General features: G+C 41.9%; 1 protein-coding gene across 1 annotated transcript in view; it reads right to left on the bottom strand.

Annotated features, from left to right (window-relative positions):
* Positions 1 to 9923: 9923 nt before the first annotated feature.
* slc15a4 (solute carrier family 15 member 4) overlaps positions 9924 to 24309 on the bottom strand; it is a 102154-nt gene continuing 87768 nt past the window's right edge. Inside the window, exon 8 of the mRNA XM_085961691.1 lies at positions 9924 to 11086. Coding sequence (XP_085817817.1) covers positions 10908 to 11086 — 179 coding nt within the window. The 3' untranslated portion in view covers positions 9924 to 10907. The remainder of the gene's footprint in view (positions 11087 to 24309) is intronic.

The following is a 24309-nucleotide window of genomic DNA, read 5'->3' as shown; positions in this document are numbered from 1 at the left end:
TGGTTCTTAGCATAATAGCAATGTTGTCAGAGTAATATTTTGATAATACTATGTTTATAAAAGGTTAATATTTAATAGTTACAGAAGTTAGTTCAAATGTTAGTTAGTTATACAATTAGTCCATTCTACTGTTGTAAATATGTTTATATCTTATGTAATATCGAATGTATAGTACTCAGTTTATGTACAAAACATACTTTGTCTTTGTTTACAGTTTCACAAATTTGTTCAAGTAAAAGCTTCAAAACAGCAACCGCTTCAGAAGAATTATTTCTGAATGAGTGTTTAACTTGCTGGATAGCTAGATAGGAGCACGTCTAGCGTGGCCAGTACACCAGTCTTTCACGTATCTGCACAGGGCAATCCCATAACAGGGAAAATACCCTCAGAAAGATCCCATAAAGTCCACAAAAAATATTCTTGACTGAATCCATTCTTCAGAGACTTTGCAATCTCTTCATACCCTGAAGCTTTGTTTGGGATGTGTAAAGTCAAGGAGAAACTGACCTTTCTTTTCTTCTCTGCTGCACACTGAAGCAATCTCATTAATTTTAGTGATTTCTTTTGTAATTGTTTTTGCTTTCCCCTTTTATAGCTCTGGCAAAAGCAAAAACCATTTCTACTGCTATCTTGCTTCAAACAAAGTTCATGAGCAGGAAAGGGTAAAGCATTGCTACAAGAAAGGACAGCTTATTTTCTGGCGCAGTGACTGCTCATTCACTTTAAAGGCAGTCACATTAGGGGCGTCTGTAATTAGCTATGGTGTACGGGCAGGGAGTGAATGACTAATGCAAGTGTCTCAAATGCACGGGACTTGTGCGAGATAAGGACTCAAGAATGCTCGGTAGAAAGCAGTTTGCTCAGTCCATCAACTGTGAATGGCTTGCTGTATCTGATGAAAAGCGCAAGATTAATCTTTATAAACGGCCATAATTGCAAAGTGCCTGGGATGGAGCCAAGTCATTGCAAGTGAAAATTAAATTACTGAAACTGGCAACATTTACTCCCGAGTGCTGCAAACAGATTTAGTTCAGTGTAAGATTTTTCGCTATCAGGGTACTTACTATTTACTCACTTGAGTAAAGAAATTGACATTAAGAAGGAGATTCTCCCAAACTGAAGTTTAAGGACATTGGGGAACCAGACTAATGACTTCTGATGTAGAAAAATGAATTCTACAATAGGATTAGCAAAGAGCAGGAGCACATTAAGCATAGCCACTAGTAAACACATTTATTCCATTTTCTCTCAATAACAATGGCATCCAATAGAATGAGCTGCAAACTCACTTCAGAAGATTTTTCCACCTATTCTCTCTCTCACACACACAAATATCAGCAGTCTAAATACATCATTTTCCTGGTTATTTTACATTGTTTGACTGTGGCTATATGTCTCTATATCAAAATAAGATTTCTCATCTTTCTTTATGTTTGGAATGATGTACGTACAGTTTGAAAACTAAAATAAAACTGTCTTTTTTAAGTTGCAGGACCATCGCATCCAATGTTTAGCCACTTGCTGTGGAAAAAACTAGTTCACAGTGGAAGTGAGATCACTTCACTTTAGTAATACTTGATTCACAGGTTTTTTTTTGGGGGGGGTGGGGAGTTGTGGTCACACTGTGATGAAGTTACTTCATGAGTAGCACTCTGTTAAGTCAGAAGATTGGGTGCTCAAGCCCCACTCCAGAACTTGAGCATATAATCTAAGGTGACACTTCAGTGCTGCATTGTCAGAGGTTCCATCTTTCGGGAGAGATGTTAAACCAAGGTCTGGTCTGCCTTTTCAGGCGCTCCTTAAAGATCTCATGGCATTTTTATTTTCAAAGCGAAGGGAGTTCTCCTAGTATCTGCCAAACGACACCACCAAAACCAGATTAACTGGTCACTGCTGTTTGTGTGACCTTGCTGTGTGAAAATTGGGGGCCATGTTTGCCTACCAGAGCCAACTCTTCAAACGTACTTCATTGAGAGTTACATCGAATGTACAGCACAAACAGGGCAAATGGCCGATGCCGATGTTTATGCTCCACAGAAGCCTCCTTCCACCCCTCTTCATCTAACCCGATCAGCATAACCTTCTATTAATTTCTCCCTCATGTGTTTATCTAGATTTATTCTTTAAATCTATCTATGCTATTCGCCTCAACTACTTTTTGTGGTAGTGAGTTCCACACTCTAACCACAGCACAGTGAAGCGCTTTGGAATGTTCTGCAGACATGAAAGGAACTATAAATGCAAGCCTTTCTTTGAGGTGAACAGTTGCCAATATAAATGTATTGCCCGGTCTCTAAAAAGTTAATAGTGGCCCAGCCTTTGCGTTAAGAATAACAGTGAGGCTAACATCGTTCACCATTATTGAGTAACTTGGACAGCAATTTCTGACATCAGCACATGCGCAATTAAATGCAGAAATCCAAAAGTTGCTGTTGGACTTGCCCTGCTCCTCCACAAGTTTCGCTATACCGATACCTCGCCGATAGATTCAGCAGTAAAATACATGCATGGGCATGAAGTTGTGGTACTTACCCACTAAACATGCTAGAAAATAAGTTAGGGCTGGTGCAGTGAGATGTAAGTGAATTTTTAACGCCGTGCTAAGTCTTAATTACTGCCAAATAACCTCTCGGACACTGAAAATGTAATTTTACAAGTGTGGTGTTTCATTCCTTCAGAATTCAATTATTGTTGGAGAAATTAAAGATTAAAATTATTTTTTTACTTTTACTTTGTCTCTTTTATCTCTCTCTCTCTCTCTTAATCCCATCTTTCTTTCCCCCTCTCTATTTTGCTTTCTGTTCGTGATTTTACAATGAATTAAATATTCTAATTTATACTTCCTGGTTTAGCTTCTGCGTGTCTCCGTGAGAATTCTTCAGTCCAATTGATTGAAGAGCCACACTGTGGCTTTCGCTACTCACAAATGCCACAGATCCCCTGTAGAGGGAGCCACGCTAGATCAGATGCCCGATGACCGCAAGCTGCTCATCAAAAGCCTGCAAAGTGTCCGTGGGCAGCTGTAAGCGCAGGTGAATGGCGAGCGCCGTTCCTTCGCCACTGACCACGAAATCCAGGCCATTATGTAGTACTAACCGAACATAGAAGAGCTCAGGGAAAGCTCTGGGCCTACTGCTTGGCAGAGCCCCAGGAACAAGATCATGCATCTGTAATCTGTTAAGTCAGGTATGGTATTGCTTAAAAAGTAAATTAGCTGAAGGGTAGCATTCATCACGTCATGTTGGAGTAAATTGCCTGAAGAGGGCCACGTCCTTGTGCTGCTAATAGTTCCCATGGCTGTGTCTGCAATTCATTTTAACTTCCAGAAACAGTTATTGAACAAAGATGTAGCTCACTGCAAAAAGATCCCTGTTACAAGCAACAGCATTCCTTTTTGTGATCTTGGACTCTAAACTATCAAAAATAAACTTGTGTCCTGCTCATAAAATAACTAGAATTATCTTCACTTAAGTATACGACATTTATAATGGGAATAGTAAATGCAGGCGAGACGGATACCTGCTGAAATTTGCCTATGAACTAATGGGCCAAAGTGTATGTTCTGTGGAAGAGAATTCTAAACAAACAGACGTTGGGGTGTTACATGGCTGTCCTGTGGATCAAGTCAAGGAAAAAACATATTGAAATGATCCACTTAAGGTAGCCCTGGTTAGGAAATCTTTTATGCGCTTTATTTCAGTTCAGTTTCAATGCACAAAACACCACACAGTCTCCCTTCAGCTTGAAGTTAGAAATTCAATATGCTGTATGTTCTTTTTAATTTGTTTCTTGGGTTGCTGTAATGAGGTTTGTATTTTTCAAGATACCCGAATGAATCGGGGAAGAATGTTAATTCAAAAAGGAAGTACAAAAGAATCCTAAGACACAATTCACTCCAATTGTCTACAATCAGGTTGGGCCCCAAAACTGGACACACGACAAAACTAGAGGGGGGAATTTTAACCTGAAAAAACGGGTGGGCTGGGGGAGTTAAAGTATTAAAAATCTAAATCTCAACGACAACTCTCCTACTTCTGCATTTAACAGAGGCGGGTTGGGGGGGCGAGCAGCCAACCCGCTGCCAGGAGGCAGATTGGCACTTTAAATATGATAATGAGGCCCTGAAGCCACTGATTTAACGTGCTGTGCAGGTTTAACTGTGGCCTTCCGGGGATCCCGGGCCTTGGGATTCCTGGTAGTTGTAGTGAGGCGAGGACAACCTTAGGGAGCAATCTTTGTGGGCCAGGAAGAGCAGGGAGCAGCTGACCCACCAACACCCTCCCCCCCCCCCCCGGGGTCTGAGATTGTACGTCCCCTCCCGGGGTTGGTGATTGGATATCCACGGGGATCAGGACTCCGGGCTGGAGTTTTAACTCCACAGCATGCATGTGATGCCACGGACAAGTTCTCCGCCCAAAAGCCAGCCTGATCGACAGGCTGGCTTCCAGTCGCAGGGGGGGGGGGGGGGGGGAACGCTGGACAGGAGGCTGCAGCCACAGGTAAGTGCGGGACCTGATCCGGGGGGGTTGGGGGTGTGTGGAGGGGATGTGATAACATCCAGCTCTACCCCTCACTAACTCAATTGAACCTTCCACTGCTTCTTTGCTGTCAGACTGCTCATAACAGAAGAACATAACAAATAGGAGCAGGAGTCGGCCATTCAGCCCCTCAAGCCTGCTCCGCCATTCAATAAGATCATGGCTGATCTTCTACCTCATCTCCACTTTCCTGCACTATCCCCATATCCCTTGATTCCCTTAATATTTAAAAATCTATCAATCTCTATCTTGAATATACTCAACGACTGGGCATCCAGAGCCCTCTGGAGTAGAGAATTCCAAAGATTCACCACCCTCAGTGAAAAAATTTCTCATCTCAGTCCTAAATGGCCAACCCCTAATTCGGAGACTGTGACCCCTGGTTCTGGACTCCCCAGCCAGGGGAAACATCCTCCCTGCATCTACCCTGTCAAGCCCTGCTTCAATGAGATCACCTCTCATTCTTCTAAACTCTAGCGAATATATGCCTGGTCTACTCGATCTCTCCTCATAGGACAATCCCCCCATGCCAGGAATAAGTCTGGTGAACCTTCATTGCACTCCCTCTATGGCAAGTATATCCTTCCTTAGGTAAGGAGACCAAAACTGTACACAATACTCCAGGTGTGGTCTCACCAGGGCCCTATATAATTGCAGTAAGACATCTTTACTCTTATACTCAAATCCTCTTGTAATAAAAGGCCAAAATATAATTTGCTTTCCTAATTACTTGCTGTATCTGCATGTTAACTTTCAGTGATTCATGTATAAGGACACGCGGGTCCCTCTGAACACCAACATTTCCCAATCTCTCACCATTTAAAAAACTCCGCTTTTCTATTTTTCCTACCAAAGTGGATAACTTCACATTATATTCCATTTGCCATGTTCTTGCCCACTCACTTAGCCTGTCTATATCCCCTTGAAGACACCTTGCATCCTCCTCATAACTTACATTCCCACCCAGCTTTCTATCATCAGCAAACTTGGATATTACATTTGGTCCCCTCATCCAAATCGTTTATGTAGATTGTGAATAGCTGAGGCCTAAGCACGGATCCTTGCGGTACCCCACTAGTGACAGCCTGCCAACCCAAAAATGACCAGTTTATTCCTACTCTCTGTTTTCTGTCCGTTAACCAATCCTCAATCCATGCTAGTATATTACCCCCAATCCCATGAGCCCTAATTTTGTTTAATAGCCTCGTGTGGCACCTTAACAAATGCCTTCTGAAAATCCAAATACACCACATCTACTGGTTCCCCCATATCTATTCTGCTAGTTACAACCTCAAAAAATTATAATAGATTTGTCAACACAATTTCCCTTTCAAAAATCCATGTTGACTCTGCCCAATCCTATTATTATTTTTTAAGTGTCCTGTTAACACTTCCTTAATAATAGATTCTAGCATTTTTCCTACTCCTGGCGTCAGGCTAACTGGTCTATAGTTCCCCGTTTTCTCTCTCTCTCCTTTCATAAATAGTGGGGTTACATTTGCTACCTTCCAATCTGCAGGAACCGTTCTAGAATCTATGGAATTTTGGAAAATGACAACCAATGCATCCACTAGTAGGGAAAAACCGGGGAACTACAGGCCAGTGAGCCTAACATCAGTGGTAGGAAAATTACTGGAAAAAATCCTGAGGGACAAAATTTGTCTCCACTTGGAGAGGCAAGGATTAATCAGGGATAGTCAACATGGCTTTGTCAAGGGAAGATCATGTCTGACTAATTTGATTGAATTTTTTGAGGGGGTGACTAGGTGTGTGGATGAGGGTAACGCAGTGGATGTGGTATACATGGATTTCAGTAAGGCCTTCGATAAAGTCCTGCACAGGAGACTGGTCAAGAAGGTAAGAGCCCATGGAATCCAGGGTGCCTTGGCACATTGGATACAAAACTGGCTTAGTGGCAGAAGGCAGAGGGTGATGGTCGAAGGTTGTTTTTGTGACTGGAAACCTGTGGCCAGTGGGGTACCACAGGGATCGGTGCTGGGTCCCTTGCTGTTTGTGGTCTACATTAATGACTTGGATATGAATGTAAAGGGTATGATCAGTAAATTCGCGGATGATACTAAAATTGGTAGGGTGGTAAATAGCGAGGAGGGTAGCCTCAGTCTGCAGAACGATATAGATGGGTTGGTCAGATGGGCGGAACAGTGGCAAATGGAATTTAACCCGGAAAAGTGCGAGGTGATGCACTTTGGGGGGTCTAACAAGGCAAGGGAATACACAATGAATGGTAAGACCCTAGGCAAGACGGAGGGTCAGAGGGATCTGGGTGTGCAGGTACACAGATCCCTGAAGGCGGCGGAACAGGTGGATAAGGTGGTAAAAAAGGCATATGGGATACTTGCCTTCATTAGCCGAGGCATAGAATATAAGAGCAAGGAGGTTATGATGGAGCTGTATAAAACACTGGTTAGGCCACAGCTGGAATACTGTGTGCAGTTCTGGTCGCCACACTACAGGAAAGATGTGATCGCATTAGAGAGGGTGCAGAGGAGGTTCACCAGGATGTTACCAGGGCTGGAGCGCTTCAGCTATGAAGAGAGACTGGGCAGATTGGGTTTGTTTTCCTTGGAGCAGAGGAGGCTGAGGGGGGACATGATTGAGGTGTACAAAATTGTGAGGGGCATAGATAGGATGGATGCTGAGGAGCTTTTCCCCTTAGTAGAGGGGTCAATAACTAGGGGGCATAGATTCAAGGTAAAGGGAGGGAGGTTTAGAGGGGATTTGAGAAAGAACTTTTTCACCCAGAGGGTGGTTGGAGTCTGGAACTCACTGCCTGAAAGGGTTGTGGAGGCAGAAACCCTCACAACATTTAAGAAGCATTTGGATGAGCATTTGAAATGCCATAGCATACAAGGCTACGGGCCAAATGCTGGAATATGGGATTAGATTAGACAGGGCTTGATGGCCGGCATGGACACGATGGGCCGAAGGGCCTCTATCTGTGCTGTATTACTCTATGACTCTATGACTATCTCTATAGCCAACTCTTTCAAAACCCTGGGATGTAGGCCATCAGGTCCAGTCAATTTAGCGGCTTTCAATTCCATTAATTTCTTCAGTACTACTTATTTTACTAATACTAATTTCCTTCAGTTCCTCATTCTCGCTAGACCCTTGGTTGTCCACTATTCCCGGGAAGTTTTTTGCTTCTTCGTCCGTGAAGGCAGACACAAAGGGTGCGATCTTACCTTCGCTGAGAGTTGGGAGCGGGTCGCCTGCCTTCCGGGTTCTGACCCCGCCCCCAACGACGCCCGATGCACATACGCAATTTTACATCAATTGGCCTCGTTAAGCCCGCCCTGCGGGCTTGCCGGCCAATTAAGAGAAAGTCGGTGTCAGATGACGTCAGTTGATGATGCGTCATCTGCCGGTTTTCTTAAAGGGGACATGCACTTTTTTTTTACATGATTTTTCAGTGTTTGACAGCATTGAGGTGCTGCAAACACTGCCAATCACTGTACAAGGGTGAGCCCTTGCACCCAGGCTCTCCAATGACTGTCTCCTTAGGATAAAACAGATGGCACGTGAGGTTACAGAAGCGATCTGGCACTGGTGAGAGAGGTTCTCCCAATGAGGTGGGACTACACAAACACTTCAAACCTTGTTACCTACAGAAATGTCTAAATACATTAAAAATGATTTCCCCAACATTCTCTTACCTCTGAAACTCACCAGAGTACCACTGCATCCTTCACACCACGTCTGCAGCTGTCATCAATGCACAAAAAGTCCCCCATGATTACTGTATTGCCCTTGTTACATGCACCTCTAATTTCATGATTTATACTCTGCCCTACATCACAACTACTCTTTGGGGGCCTATAAACAACTCCCACTAATGTTTTCTGCTCCTTGCTGTTTCTTAGCTCCACCCAAACTGATTCTACTTGATTTTCAGAGCCAAGATCCTTTCTCTCTACTGTCTTTATCCCATCCTTTATTATCAGGGCTACCCCATCTCCTTTTCCATGTTGCCTATCCCTTCTAAAAGTTATGCATCTTGGAATAGCCGTCACCACGGCTATCTACTTCCACCTCCGTAACATTGTTCGCCTTCACTCGTACCTCTGTTCGATTATCATCCAATCTTGAATGAGCCATAATTTCTTCTAACTAAACACTGGGAAAACCAAAGCTGTCATGCCCTTGGCTACATTCCCCCTCCCTGACCACAGAATCAGGCTGAATCAGACTGCTTTAAACCTCGCCATCCGATTTAACACCAAGATGAGCCTCCGAGTCGATGTTCTCTGTCACAACGGCTATTTACTTCCACCTTTGTAACATTGTTTGCCTTCACCCGTACCTCAGCTCATCTGCTGCTGAAAGCCTCACTCGTGCCTTTGAGATCACTAGTCTCAACTATTCCAATGCCCACCAGCTGAGGTGCACATCCTCCATGGTCTGCAAGTTTCCTATCCTATCCTGCACCAAGTCACACTCTCTCATCACCCGTGTCCTTCCTGATCTACATTGGTTCTTGGTTTCCCCCCCAATGCCTCAAGTTTAAAATTCTCACCCTCACCCCTCCCAGTCTCTGTAACCTCCTGCAGTGCTATAACCCACCCCGACTCCAAGCTCCTTTGCATTCCCCTTATCCTCTCCCTTCAACTACTTAGGCCCCCATGTTCTAGAATTGTTCCCTAAACCCTCTAATACCTGCCTGTATCTTCAAGACCCTCCTTAAAACCTACCTCTGATCAAACTTTTGGAAACCCCCCTCTAAAACCTCCTTTGGCTTGGTGTCCATTTTTTCAGTATGCTGCTGTGAAGTGCCCAGAGATGTTTTACTATGTTAAATATAAATGCAAGTTGTTTCTGTTGTAATCAAGTTGCCAGCGTGCCCAGATAATCGCACATCATTCAACTTTTAAAATAAGTTATTCTTCAAAGAGATGCTGGCAGTCTGGTTCCCACAGATTTCATGAACTCAATGCCCAAATTCCTGCTAGTTTCCTAGACCCAAAGCTAAAATATCAGAGCCACACCGATAGTACATACTACCATCTCAGATGTACTACCATCTCAGCCAGCTATCCAAATAAATTCTTATCGTGCTGGATCAAGAACAGAGTCTATGGAAAACTGAATTTAAAATGCTCAATTACATTTTAGGTTGGTTTATGCAAAACCAAATCTCAATTCCTGCAGTTCTCTCTATTCTCCCCCAAAATTCTTGCAAACATGCAGGGAGTACATATAATAGGAGCACGGATAATCGAGATTTAACTATCAAAAAAATCTGCAACAGGAATTTATTTTATGTATGTAAATATGTTTGGTAATAAAAAACCTACCCTCAAATAAAATCACGGAGTAAGTTTGGCAACATGTTTTCATCAATTTCTGCAACATCAGTAAAGCAGCTTTACAGTTAAAACAAATTATATTTATTTGGTATTAGACAACAATTTTATACTGTGTTCAAAACAATCCTCTGAAAGGCTCAGCTCCCAATGACATGTATCCTTCAATTTCTTTGTTAAAATGAAAATTAAAAACACAAGGTTAAGAAAAAAATACACAAGTCACCAACTGGCCAGGTTTGTTCAATTGCTGTTGTAACAGAAAAAATGTACAGAATTCAAATTAGTCATAAAACCAGCAGTTAGATTGTAGCCGGGCCACAATGTGCAAATCTATTATACATGCATTTGGCAAGTTATGATGATCAGCGAGCTTTTACTATACAACTTTTAATTTTTGTAACATATAATCCAGTTATCCATTTATCAGTCAACTGGTTATTGGCAAGATGCATTTCCCTCAGTCTTTAGTTGTAAACATGATTTAGAGAATCGCCAAGGTTGCAATTATATGTTTGGTCATTCTACAGATGGGGTGAACAGCCTTAAAAAGGCATCACTGCCACTTACATTTACAAAAGATAAAAATAATAAACCACATCACCTTGTTATCACCTAGCTAACACAAGTTACAGGTTAAAAAAAAGTACCCAGTTCACTGAAATACTCTTAATATTCGCTTTTGCTAAAAGTTACTGTCGGCCCATGAATTTCAAAACCAACGACAGACCTTTTACTGAGCACGAGAACTTTACCAGACACCAGAATGTCACATGGATTTCTCCGTGGCAATGAGCAGCTGAAGTAGGAGAACTAAAAGAAATGCTGCCTTGCCAACAGTAACAATACTAGCACATCTGAACAGTCTGCATTACCTGCCAGTAAACTCTGAACAGTCATTAAGGCAAAATACCCCTTTAGCCTCAAAGGTTCAGTCTGCAGTGGGTGAGCCCAGCAATACTACCCAATCCATCATAGGCCTGATGAAAGGATTTACAAGTATTTTCCTAATAATGGCATATTTCACAAGTTGTGGTTCCCATTTTTATTTCCTGCTCTGCTTCAGTTCTCCATTTTGCCTTCTTCCATTGATGAATAGCACACCAGATTTGGCTTTGTGGCGATCAAATGTCACAGACACAATAATAAAAATAATCAGCGTCAAACACTGTATGGCTGCTAGCAGGAAGAAATAGTAGTCCATATGGCATTTGTTGATGTTACCTGGGGGGGAATACAAGAGAAATAATTAACCTTCATAAAATTGACTTTATGCAAATTAAGAGGCCATCACAATTAAATGAAGAGACATTTAAAAAAAAAATCAACTACACTGAAAGAACACCAACTGGATGACTTTGATGCTACTATAACTATGTGTACAGAATAGACATTGGAATTAGTAGTATTGAAAATGTACAACTTGTGGACATGACTGACACAATCCAGTAATAAACCTCTACTGGTCATGTGTTATACAGTTAAAGAAAGATGAGAAAGACTTGCATTTGTATAGAACCTTTCAAAGACCTCAAGGTGTCCCAAAGCACTTTACAGCCAAGTAAGTGCTTTTTGAAGTGTAGTGACTGTTGTAATGTAGGAAACGCAGCAGCCAATTTGCACACTGCAAGCTCCCACAAACAGCAATGTGATAATGGCCAGATACAACTCTTTTTTATCCGGCACCAACGGGACCGGCGTGGTGCCGGTTTATCAAAAAGTCCGGATTACAGAGAGGTAAAGTAAAAGGTACGAGAGCTCCGTACACAGCAACAAATCCAGGCTTCCCTGTTGCTTAGCAACAGGAGCAGGAACTCCGGCCACAAGATCCAAGCGTCCCTGTTGCTTAGCAACAGGTGCAGGAACCCGGCCACAAGATCCAGGAACGGCCACTAATATGAATTAAAACTTACCTGAACCTACTCCTGAATTTTGCCGGTTAACAGAGATTTCCGGTTATTTAGGTGCCGGTAAAGCGAGAGTTTCCTGTAATCAGTTGGTCAAACACTGACTATTTTATGATGCAAGCTGAGCAGTTTCACAAAGGCGGCAGATATTGAAGCCAAGTTCATTCCTTTTTTGTTTAGAAAGAAATTGATTTATAAATAATTTGAAAGTCAAAGTGGAAATGTCTTTGCATTTGCAAATTACTCAAATATCTGGGAAAAATCTTCATTCTTTGATGATAGATAGTCATTGCACATTTACGTAATTGCATAGAAAGTTTGTTCAGGAATTCCAATATCACCAATATTGTTGGGTAGTTAAAAGTTTTTTAAAAATCCCACGGTTTTGCATTTCCCTCTCATGGGAAAGCACTTACTGTACCTATCACTGTATCCAATGTACAGATGACTGGGGAAAGCACTTACTGTACCTATCACTGTATCCAATGTACAGATGACTGGGGAAAGCACTTACTGTACCTATCACTGTATCCAATGTACAGATGACTGGGGAAAGCACTTACTGTACCTATCACTGTATCCAATGTACAGATGACTGATTTACTGAAGTAGTTCTGGTCATTGTTTTTGGGAGCTGGCGATCTTAAACAAACACATGTTTAGAATACTGAAATATTTAAAGACTTTAATCTTTCAAAATACAGATTTCAGTTGTTAATCTGTAAATGTTGAGAGAAATATACCGTTAACTTTACCTATTTAATTGACTTGGTATCATCATCGATAGCATTTTAAAATGATTCCTCCCCTTTTATCTTTTTCTATTTTCAGGTCTCCCCTGCCACGTATCACTCCCTCCTGAAAACAGATAGACAGACGTCGTGCTCCCAGGTGTCTGTTGCTCTTGAGCAGCTGCTGGTAGATGTATAAAAGCTGGGTGGATGATTTGCCTAATTTGCTCACTTTCCTTCCACTGAAACACCTAGGGATTGTGTTTTGTTTTTAGTGTGATAGCTAACGCATTTATATGAAAATACAGCGTTCATTGTTTTAACTAAGTGCATTATAGAGACTAAGGCACAATATAAAGAAAGACTTGCATTCATATAGCGCCTTTCATAATAGAACACAAAATGCACTATTAAAAAGTTGGGAACCAAGATCTAGCAGTAATGTAACAAAGTTAGTGCCTTATAATGAGGATGAAGCGTATGCAAAATCTAGAACAGCAAGATCACAATGATTTATCAAGTAGAAAAAGTGATCATTCAAATCTGCTACTATAAATACACAGCAAAATGCTGCTTAATGCTACAATGGCTTTTTATCAATGTTGAGAAATTTAAGATTGGTGTTGCTTTATTCCTCTTTTTGATGAATCAACTGTAATTGTTCAGCACCATGAAATATGGTACAATTAAATTCAACCATCTGTATATTTCTGATGTACAATACTCAAGTCAAAGCCCATTAGAGCTTTTAACAAAGCACTTTGGAATAGATCCACCTTCCTTTTAGAGATTAGCATAGGAAAAGGACATATGCAGACCATTTAGAATACCAATCACTTTCAACATGGTGATTTAAAGATGCAATTAGTATAAAATAATCTGGAAAGTATGTCTGCTTTGCTTGACATAAAAGCAGGAGGAAAAGGAAACAGCTTAGAGTAATTTGTTATTTTTAATATGCATGATTGAGCTAAAGAAGTCTGCCATAAGGGGGTGGAGGCAACACTCCCTAATTTATCTTTTTTTGCTATGGTGGTTGATATCAGTGATGTGCAAAATATGTACTGTTGACCTCTGATTTTTTTTTGCCCAATACTATACTTGGTACTTATATGCTGGTGATGTTGTAGTTTTGTAACAAACAATTTAGGAGATTTGTGTAATATATTTTTATATGACTTTGGATAGACAAGGCAAATGAGTTACAAAAAAAACTGACTTCAGCCAGCAGTATATCAAAGGTCAAGCTCAATGACTCAATAGCCAAAGGACCATTGATGGACGTTCTGGGTCAAAGCCCTAGTAAGCCTTTGAAACCAAGCATGCACAAGGTTTCAGCATATGGGAGACCCACTTCGCTAACAGAAATGTCTATCCTTTGTGACCACAAGCTGAAGCCGTTAGAAGAAAACCCAAATTTTAACCATAACATTAGTGCATTAATTGAAAAACAAAATTTCACAAAAAGTTGATTGTGACAAACTGTATCACAGTATGGTATGGCAGCTGTAGCTACTATGACCGGAAAGCCCTACAGCGGGTAGTCAAAACTGCCCAACGCATTACCGGCACCCGGCTACCGACCATAGAGCACATATACCAGAAGCGCTGTTTACGGAGGTCACGGTCCATCATCAAAGACCCTACCCACAGTCTGTTCGCCCTCCTGCCATCTGGGAGACGCTACAGATGCATTCGCACCCGTACGACCAGATTTAGGAACAGCTTCTTTCCCAGGGCTGTCATCCTACTGAACTCCACAAATAAACTCTAAAGCCTGAACATCTGCCAATGCACTTTATTATGGTTATGTTTATGTATTACAAGCCAAATGTATGTTGAATGTTTAAATGTCTTAATCTAAACGTACACTCTCGGGAGCCGCAAGCCTACATTTTGTTGTACTGCACTTGTGCACTAACAATGACAATAAAATTGATTATGATTATGATTAACTACTAGACTGTGGCAAGAATACAAGATGGAACAAACAGAACCAGCAACTGATAAATGGTGCAAAACTTCTTTTCTGACAGTCAAACTACAGTACTATTCCCAATCATTGGAAAAAACAGGATGGAGTTGGAATTATTATATATCTGAATGGGTGTAGATCACTTAGTCAATGTGGTTTCATGTGGCATGAAGCTCCAAGATAGATTGTGTCTGCAGGTTATTTATTTTCTCCCTGGGATAGAAATAATACTATTTGTACATGGAGGTTAAATGAATGATAAACTCTAGTATGATATAGTTCTAGGTGATTTCAAAAATCAGCTGGTCCAGTGCCAATAATAGAGCTGCCTCAATGCCTACACTGGTTGTTGCTTAATTACTTTAACGAGGGCACTGATTCAAATACAGAAAGGCAAATGAACACAACTTATTTCGAGAGCCCTTTAAGGCTACTAAAATGTGACTTTATCAGTAGCTGCCTCTGTATCTCATGAATGAGTACGTTTCACAGTTGTGCAATCTCTCTAATACAAACTATAAGCGGGCAAGTTAGCAAGCACATTATTTAACACTATCTGGTAAAATACTACAGTAACTGCAATAGAACAGGACTATACAGTGGAGCTGCTCAAATAATAAAGAAAGCCTTTGCACTGAAGTAGTGAGTGCAAAATTGCTGCCACTTTTGTACAATGGCAACAGCTGTTGTTGGTGTATGATGGAAATCGACAGAAAATTGCATACCAAGATCAGTTTCTGTCATTTACATTTTAAGATACCCCTTCTCAGAAATAAAACAGCAATAGGTATCTATTTGCCTGTGGGTATAATGGCATTCATCTGCAAATTGGAACAACATGAGGCAGATTTTTTTCACATCAGTCAATAAATTTAGAAGGAAAGCAGCACAGATAAATTTGAGGCCAGGCACATAAGTCCTATTGCACAGAGCCCTCTGGGTATGCATAGACATGTGGCTTTTGTCAGAACCAATTACCCAAATTACATCAACCCAAGTCTAGCAATGGGTAAAAGTCCTAATCACCAACACACCACTGTTTGAAATGTAAAAGGCTTTTGATTTTGTTTGATTTTCATATTCAGCAGTAAATAATCAAGTTAGACCATGTGTGGTCTGAGATGCACTGGTTTATTTGCAATTTAATGTCCTTGGTTAGGTTATAAAACTGGATACTGTATCTTATTATTGTACCACACTATATAACATGTTAAACCATGTGAATGACTTAATGGCCTGGATTTTGCAGTCAGTGGGAAGGAACGGCACTCGCCGTTCACCTCAGACAGCTGCCCAGAAAGTTTTTGTGGGCTTTAGAGTGCAGACTTGCTCTTCAACCAATCAGATTGAAGAATCCTCACAGAGACGCACAGTCTAAGCCAGGAAGTATAAACCAGGAAGTATAGGTTACATTTAAATCATGTACAGAAAGCGAAATAAAGATTGGGAAATACAGATGGGATTGATTAACAGAAAAAGGTGAGAAACACAGAAATAAAAAAGTACAAAAAAGATTGTTTTTAAATCTCCAACACTAATTATCTTCTGAGGGAATGAGACTCCACACTTGGAAAAATTATTTTTTTTTAGAGCCAGAGAGGTTGTTTATAATTATAATGCCGTTAAAAACTCACTTACTACCAAAGCCCTAATTTTTTCTGCCGTCAGTAGTGCAGAACTAGTGGGCAAGTACCTCAAGTTCACGCCGTTGCATTCATTTCAGTGCGAAGTCTGTCGACAAGGAGTGCAACAGTGCAGCCAGTGAAGGAGCAGGGTATCTCTCAACAGCAACTTCTGGATTTCCACCTTTAACTGCGTGTGCAGACGTCAGAAGTTGCTGTCAGATTTACCCAGTTATAACGGTGAGCACTGTTAGCCTCACTATTATTCTCATCACAAAATCCAGCCCACTAACAGGGAAGTATGGAAAACATATTCAAATTTTGACAACATGTAAATCCACTTAACCATCTCCAACAAGAGCAAGTCTAACCACTGCCTCTTGACATTCAATGGCATTACCATTGCCGAACCTCCCACCATCAACATCCTGGGGGGTCACCATTGACCAGAAACTTAACTGGACCAGCCACATGAAAACTGTGGCAACAAGGCTGGATATTCTGTGGCAAGTGTCTCACCTCCTGACTTGCCAAAGCCTATCCACCATCTACAAGGCACAAGTAAGGAGTGCGATGGAATACTCTCCACTTGCCTGGATGAGTGCAGCTCCAACAACACTCAAGAAACTCGACACCATCCAGGACAAAGCAGCCCGCTTGACTGGTACTCCATCCACCACCTTAAACATTCATACTCTCCACCACTGGCGCATCGTGGCTGCAGTGTGTACCATCTACAAGATGCACTGCAGCAACTCGCCATGGCTTCTTCGACAGCACCTCCCAAACCCGCGACCTCTACCACCTAGAAGGACCGGGGCAGCAGGTGCATCGGAACACCATCACCCGCAAGTTCCACATCATCCTGACTTGGAAATATATCACTGTTCCTTCATCATCACTGGGTCAAAATCCTGGAACTCCCTCTCTAACAGAACTGTGGGAGTACCTTCACCCCAATGACTGCAGCGGTTAAGGTGGTGGTGAGCCACCACCTTCTCGAGGGCAATTAGGGATGTGCAATAAATGCTGGCCTTGGCAGCGGCGCCCATATCCCAGGAACAAATACAAAAAAAAACCACTGAATTATTTTCCCTATACTCTTAAGTTAATGATGCTATGCTGCTTTGGTCTACTTAAGAGAAGTCTTGGGTACCATTATCTTTATCTTTATTTTTCTCCCTTCTCTTTCTCTTACACAAAGGAGTTGACTTTCTGCTGTGGTACATTCCTACTGGTGATGGCTGAAGAAACACCTTGCTCACATGGTTATTGTTAGGTACGTCTTAGTGAGCATCAGTAGGCTATTGGTCCCAGGGCAGCACAGGCAAGCCAATATGAACCCGCGTGCAGTTCCCGCAGAAAGCGTTAGGTAGCAATCAGGACTGGGACCTGGCCGATTGTTACTCATGTCCCAAATCCAGGGGTGCTGACACTAAACATAGCGCACTGACTGCTGCCTCAGTGGAGATCAGCTACAGAAGCAGAAACTGGGGATCAAACCCGAAACCTCAGCTACTCACTAGATTAACCCAACTTACGGTTAGAGTGGCTGCTAGAAAACTTAATGTTGGTTCCTTATGGTAGGCCAAGTAGCTTTTCTGAATCTAAGTGATATCCGTGACTAAACTCATCATCCATTACCACAAATCACATGGCTCACTCACAGATGCTCATTTCCCCCTTTTCTGACGCAGTACATGCAGATTGTGCTTACAGTAGCTATCATTCAATCTGCCTCATCCAAGTTAAATGGCCATCTGTGACGTGTCACTGCCTTCTAATTGCTTTCTTGCCCCCACCAATGTTCTCTAGTGACCCAAGAAGGATTAAATTTAAAAGTCAAAGTTTATAATCTTAGAGGTTCAGACATATAATTATTTGAGCTGCATTACTTTGAAATTATGCAGCATCTCCACTCATACAAAAAATGAATGAGCAAATTCAAACCAAAATCAACCTACACTGAATTAAATAGAATACCTGAACTCAAACTTCAACTTCTGACAATGTATTACACCAATGAAACTATGGGACAATTATGTGAATTTATTGGTTAGGAAAGAAACCCGATCCTGTAGAGCAATGCTTGCTACCAGAAAATGCATACATGAATTAATAAGGATAGGGCTACAATGCTTGTAGAACCTTTGAATTATTTTATGTATTCCATCTGTCTTTGGGGTCTAGTGCGAAATAGTGCATCAGTAATTCTGCTTTAGTCTGTGGTTTTATTCTTCTTAGGCAGTCCCTCGGAACCAAGGATGACTTGCTTCCACATTAAAAATGAGTTCGCAGGTAACTGATGAGTCCAATGCGGGACCTACAGTCTCTGTCACAGGTGGGGCAGACGGTGAAGGGGTGGGGTGCTTGGGTTGACGTGCGCTCCTCGCGTTGCCTGCGCTTGGCTTCCGCTTGCTCTCGGCGAAGAGACTCGAAGTGTTCGGCGCCTTCCCAGATGCTTCTCCACCACTTTGTGCGGTCTTGGGCCAGGGATTCCTAGGTGTCAGTGGGGATGTTACACTTTTTCCAAGGAGGCTTTGAGGGTGTCCTTGAAGTGTTTCCTCTGCCCACCTGGGGCTCTCTTGCCGTGCTGGACCTCCGAGTAGAGCGCTTGTTTTGGGAGTCTCGTATCGGGCATGCGGACAATGGGACCAGTCCATCGGAGCTGACTGAGCGTGGTCAAAGCTTTGATGCTGGGGATGTTGGCCTGAGCGAGAACACCGACGTTGGTGTGCCTAACCTGCCAATGGATTTGCAGGATCTTGCGGAGGCAGCGTTGGTGGTACCTCTCCAGTGCTTTGAGGTGCCTGCTGTACATGGTCCATGTCTCTGAGGCATACAGCAGGGTGGGTGTCACTACTGCTCTGTAGACCATGAGCTTAGTGCCAGGTTTGAGGTCCTGGTCTTCAAATACTCTCTTCCTCAGGCAACCAAAGGCTGCACTGGCACACTGAAGGCAGTGTTGGACTTCGTCATCGATGTCTGCCCTTGTTGACAGTAGGCTCCCGGGGTATGGAAAGTGGTCCACATTATCAAAATCCACGACCTTGGACAATCGGGGGGGCAGTACTGTGTGGTGGGGGCAGGTTAGTAGAGGACCTTTGTCGTACGGATGTTTAGTGTAAGGCCCATGCTCTCGTACATTCGGTAAAGGCGTTGACGATGGTTTGGCGTTTGACCTCCGAGTGAGTGCAGACGCAAGCGTCGTCTGCATACTGTAATTCGACGACAGAGGACGGGACGACCTTGGGTCTGGACTGGAGGCGACGGAGGTTGAACAGTTTCCCGTTTGTTCTGTAGATTAGCTCCACTCCAGCGGGGAACTTAGTTTCTCTTATCTGGAAGGAGGGAAGCATGCCAGGGGATCTCAGAGACGCCATAATTGTGACCATCTTCAAGAAAGGTGACAAGTCCGATTGCGGTAATTACAGAGGAGTTTCCCTGCTGTCTGCCACAGGGAAAGTCATCACAAGAATCCTCCTCAATCGCGTTCTCCCAGTGGCCGAAGAGCTCCTCCCAGAGTCGCAATGCGGATTCCGCCCACTTAGGGGCACAATGGACATGATCTTCACCGCATGTCAATTACAAGAGAGATGCAGGGAACAGCACCAACTGCTGTACATGGCCTTCTTTGATCTCACAAAGGCCTTCGACACTGTCAACCGTGAGGGATTATGGAGTGTCCTACTCAAATTCGGTTGCCCTCAAAAGTTTGTCACCATCCTCCGCCTACTTCACGATAACATGCAAGCCGTGATCCTGACCAATGGTTCCACCACAGACCCAATTCACGTACGAAGTGGGGTCAAGCAAGGCTGTGTCTTCGCACCAACGCTCTTCTCGATCTTCCTTGCTGCAATGCTCCATCTCACCCTCAGTAAGCTCCCCACTGGAGCAGAGCTAATTTACAGAACAAACGGGAAACTGTTCAACCTCCGTGTGGTTTTATTATAGCAAGAGTCAACATGCGACATGGCTGATGTGGTATTTCAGGTTGCGTCAGTGAGCAATTGGAGCATTAAAGGTTTAGGCATATTGGTTTGAGTCACGTGCATGAGCACTTATGCACATACAAGCCCCCCAAAGAGCTTTGGGGCACATACAACAAACCTAGGGAGTACATACTGGATAGTAAATATGGGAAGATCGGCGACAGGACAACTTATATCTTTTCCTTTCATGTAATGTGAAACCAGAGATCAAATTTTAGCAATAAAATAATCTCCAAATTGAAAGGGGAAAACTCAAAACAAAAATAAATATTTGTGCTAATTAATTAATTTCTCCTTATGTGGCTCGGTGTCAAATTTTGTCTTGCAATGCTCCTGTGCAGCACCTTGGGACGTTTTACTACATTAAAAAGGGGCTATACAAATACAAGTGGTTGTGTTTGATTTAAAGTAAAAATGGCTGGGAGTATGTTTTAGGTTCACAGTAGGCATTTTATCCTGGTGATGTTGGAGCAATCTCACAGTTTTGATTATATAAAATATAGAAAGTGATTGAAATTCGGGTCGGGGGCTTCCCGCGGGTGCAAGCCTCCGACCTGCACTTGCCTAGCGCGCTGGCCATTGTGCTGTGGGCCTGCGTGGGATTCCGATCCTGGGCCTACTCCAACTGCTGGCGCGCAGTGCTTGCGTATCCCAGGGGCGCAGTTAGTTCGATGTGTCCCCTGGGATCACGTGGGCCATGGAGTGCCAATGGTAGCAGGGAACCTGTATTCATAGATTTGACAGGAAGACCTGTCAAATCTATGAATACAATTCAGCCCCAAAACATAACTAAAACTTCAAATAATTTTTTTTAAAACATCACATTTTAAAAATAACTATAAATTACATAAAATAACTTTTAAACAATAATTTAAATTTTCAAAAAAATTAATTACAGTTTCTAACTGGGCTAAAAATAAACTACCTTTCTTTAAAGTATTTTTAAAAAATAAACCTGTGGAAAAAATGTTTTAATTTTACTTAATTCACCACTTACCTTGTTAAAAGCAGGCCTTGCGACTGCTTTTTATAAGCGTAGCTACTGGAGACTTACCCTCCCGGAAAAACCTGGAAAAAAAAATCGGAAGTTCCAGGCGTATGCGCTGCCTCTCCGGCGCACATGTTCGACCTGTGAACCCCTTCCTTTAAGGGAACGGAAGTTCCGGTTTCCCGCGCATGCGCAGTGCATGCACGAAACCGGCACTTTCGTTGGGTCTACGCATGAGTACCCAGTGCGTACTCACCCGTGGGGACCCGAAGTTCTGGCCCATCATGTCAAAACATTGATCATTTTTTCTTCATAGAATGATACAGCACAGCAGGCAGCCATTCGGCCCATTATGCCTGTACCGGCTCTTTGAAAGACCTATCCAATTAGTCCCACTCCTCTGCGTTTCCACCCCACCCCCCCCCAGATAACCCTGAAAATTTTCCCCCTTCAAGTATTTATCCAATTTAATTTTGAAATTAATTATTGAATCTACTTCCACACCCTTTCGGGCAGTACATTCCAGATCATAACAACTTGCTGCGTAAAAATAGTTTTCCTCATGTCGCCTCTGTTTTTCTTGCCAATTAACTTAAATCCTATTCACCAAGCTGGAAAATACATACTGTTATACAGCATTAAAAAACAATTTTCACTGGTACAGTACTTTTCCATCTGTGATTCAACTATTGCATGAATAACCCGTCAACTTAAATCACTAATGATTAACATTAGCAGCTTTGAAAACAGGAACAAAACATTTGCTTGGCTTATTAAAAAAAATTATAAGCTGCCAAGTCAAGTCAGTTATTGGAGTGACTCAATTGCAAAATTATTATAATGTAATGAAAGTATTTGCCTACAAGCAAAATACTGCAATAAACTTCCGTTACCAAACAGCATTACTAACATATAAAAACAGAAATGCTTATAGTCCTCGACTCTCTTTGGATTGCGAATTTAAAAAAATTGGCAAGTCTGCTTCTGAAGCAACTAGAGCCAGATAAACATCATATTGGAAAGGAATAAAAAGTTACTTCTATTTTTTTCATTCCAATCTTTATCTGGATCTGCTTTTTTATGTTATTTAAATTGTGGTTTTGTTTTTCAATATTTGCAAGTATTGGCAGAGACACACCCTCAAGCATTCCATCATTCCTTATGCACAAGCTATTGAATATTTTCATTACATAAAATTACAGTGCAGCTGTCTGATCTTTTTTCAGTCTAAGTGATAGGAGAGAGGAATGATATGTAGGTACGGGAGTTTTGGATGAGCTCAATTTCATGTAGGGTAGAGGTCTAGAGTCTGGTGAGAAGCTCATTGGAGAAATTAATCCTGGAGGTAAAAAGGTGTAAATGTGGATGTGAGCCTGTCACGGACAAAGGCGTGCAATAAGCGATTCAGCGGCAGTGAGAAGGAGGTGGTACGGTTGGAGGTGGGCGAGGCTACATATAGGATTAGAAGCTCCTGAGGTGACAGTGCACAGGCAAGAGAGAGAGAAGCCGATGTAGGAGGCTGCACTCTGCTATGGCAATACTATCGTTACTATGATTCGATGACCATAAACTGTACACGGTACCCGCATGGGGCTCGATAAACTCTTTATACAACAATAATACAATCTCTTTAGATTTGTACTACATCAGTCTGCCAATGCAACCCAGTACTTTCAGGTGAAAGGTCTTCGACCTAAAACGTTAACTGTTCCTCTCTCCACAGATGCTGCCTGACCTGCTGAGTGCTTCCAGCAGTTTGTGTTTTTATTCCAGTACTGTACTTCATTTGCTGCCTTTACTTCACAGTAATAGTTTGCTAACGTTTTCAGCTTTATTAGCCATGGCCCGTGTCAGTCTTGGCTAGATGGTAGGACTTTCGCCTCGGAGTCAGAAGGTCATGAATTCAAGCCCCGTTCGAGATTTAGCACATAATCTCGGCTGACACGCCAGTGCGTTACTGAGGGAATGCTGCATGGTTAGAGGTGTAGTCTTTCCAATGAAATACTAAACAGGGATTGTGTTTGCCATCTCGGGTGGATATATTGGATAATATTCAAAGGTTTTCGTTTCAATGGATGTTAAACATATTGGTCTATAGATTCCAGGTGTGTCTTCGCTCTATTCTAAATAATGCGTTCCTGTTGGCCAAACTTCAAGAGTCTCTCATGAATTTAGCAAACTTATAAAAATCTCAGTTAAAGCCTCGTTAATTTCGACTTCCATATCCTTTAAAACTTGTTGGTGTAAGTCATTTGAACCAGGCATTATTTTAAGAATATCTAATCTTTGTATTTGCATATACTACCTCCCTTATCCTTCGCTGTTCCTGAAAATCTGAGGACAACTTTGCCTTGTTTTCTTGGATAAAGACAAATGTGAAAAATTAATAATGGCTATTTCTGTCCTCAGATTTCAACTTTCCACCATCATTTTTAAATGAATCAATACTTTTCTGCATCCTTTGTTTACCATATACAAATTTGACAAACCCTTTATTAGTCAAGAGGTTCCTAGCAATCTTGCATTCAATGTTTTCTCTTGGCTTCATTTTTCTACTCGTTTGACATTTTGTTATAATTTGCCCTAGAGTCCATTTATGTTCTACTTATCCCTACCACCGCTCTTTGCATCTTTACCTAATCCAATGTATAGGCCCTTCGAATCTGTTTTGATTTAGTTGGGTTTAGTTTTAGATACTGATTAGTGGTCAGAGTTACATCATTGGTGCAAAGAGTTGGGTTTACTAAAAAGTCTAGCGAGAACATAATTCAACATCCTACTAGTGGATCTCTTATGCCAACCTTCATGATTCTTACTTGTATGAAATATTATTTCAAAGCAGCCTTAAAAACAAGAGCACAAAAAAGACATTTTTAATGTTTCTTCAATCCAAATGGGAAAATATATGAATACATAAATATGTGGGATAATAGCTAGTCAGAGCTAAATACTGAAGATGATTTGCTTACACTGCAGTTATGCCGAGTTTAAGCTTCCAGTGAATCAAGGTCCTGTGGGGTAGTTGTACCATAGTACAGATGGCTTACATTAGAAACAAGCAATTATATTTAATTTATACACATTTAGTCTTCATTATAAAACAGGGCTAAATTGTCTTTTTAATATGCATCCCAACCAATATCTTTAGTTTTTCCATGTCTATTAAAAATATTTTGCCCGTTGACTAATAGAATGTCCAAATAGAACCTACCAGATAACAATATTAATC

The sequence above is a fragment of the Somniosus microcephalus genome, chromosome 19, assembly GCF_052327205.1.
Source record: "Somniosus microcephalus isolate GS21.2 chromosome 19, FLI_Smic_1.0, whole genome shotgun sequence".
Lineage (NCBI taxonomy): Eukaryota > Metazoa > Chordata > Chondrichthyes > Squaliformes > Somniosidae > Somniosus > Somniosus microcephalus.
Note: the sequence above shows the minus strand (reverse complement) of the source record. Positions and strands in the feature narration are given on the sequence as shown.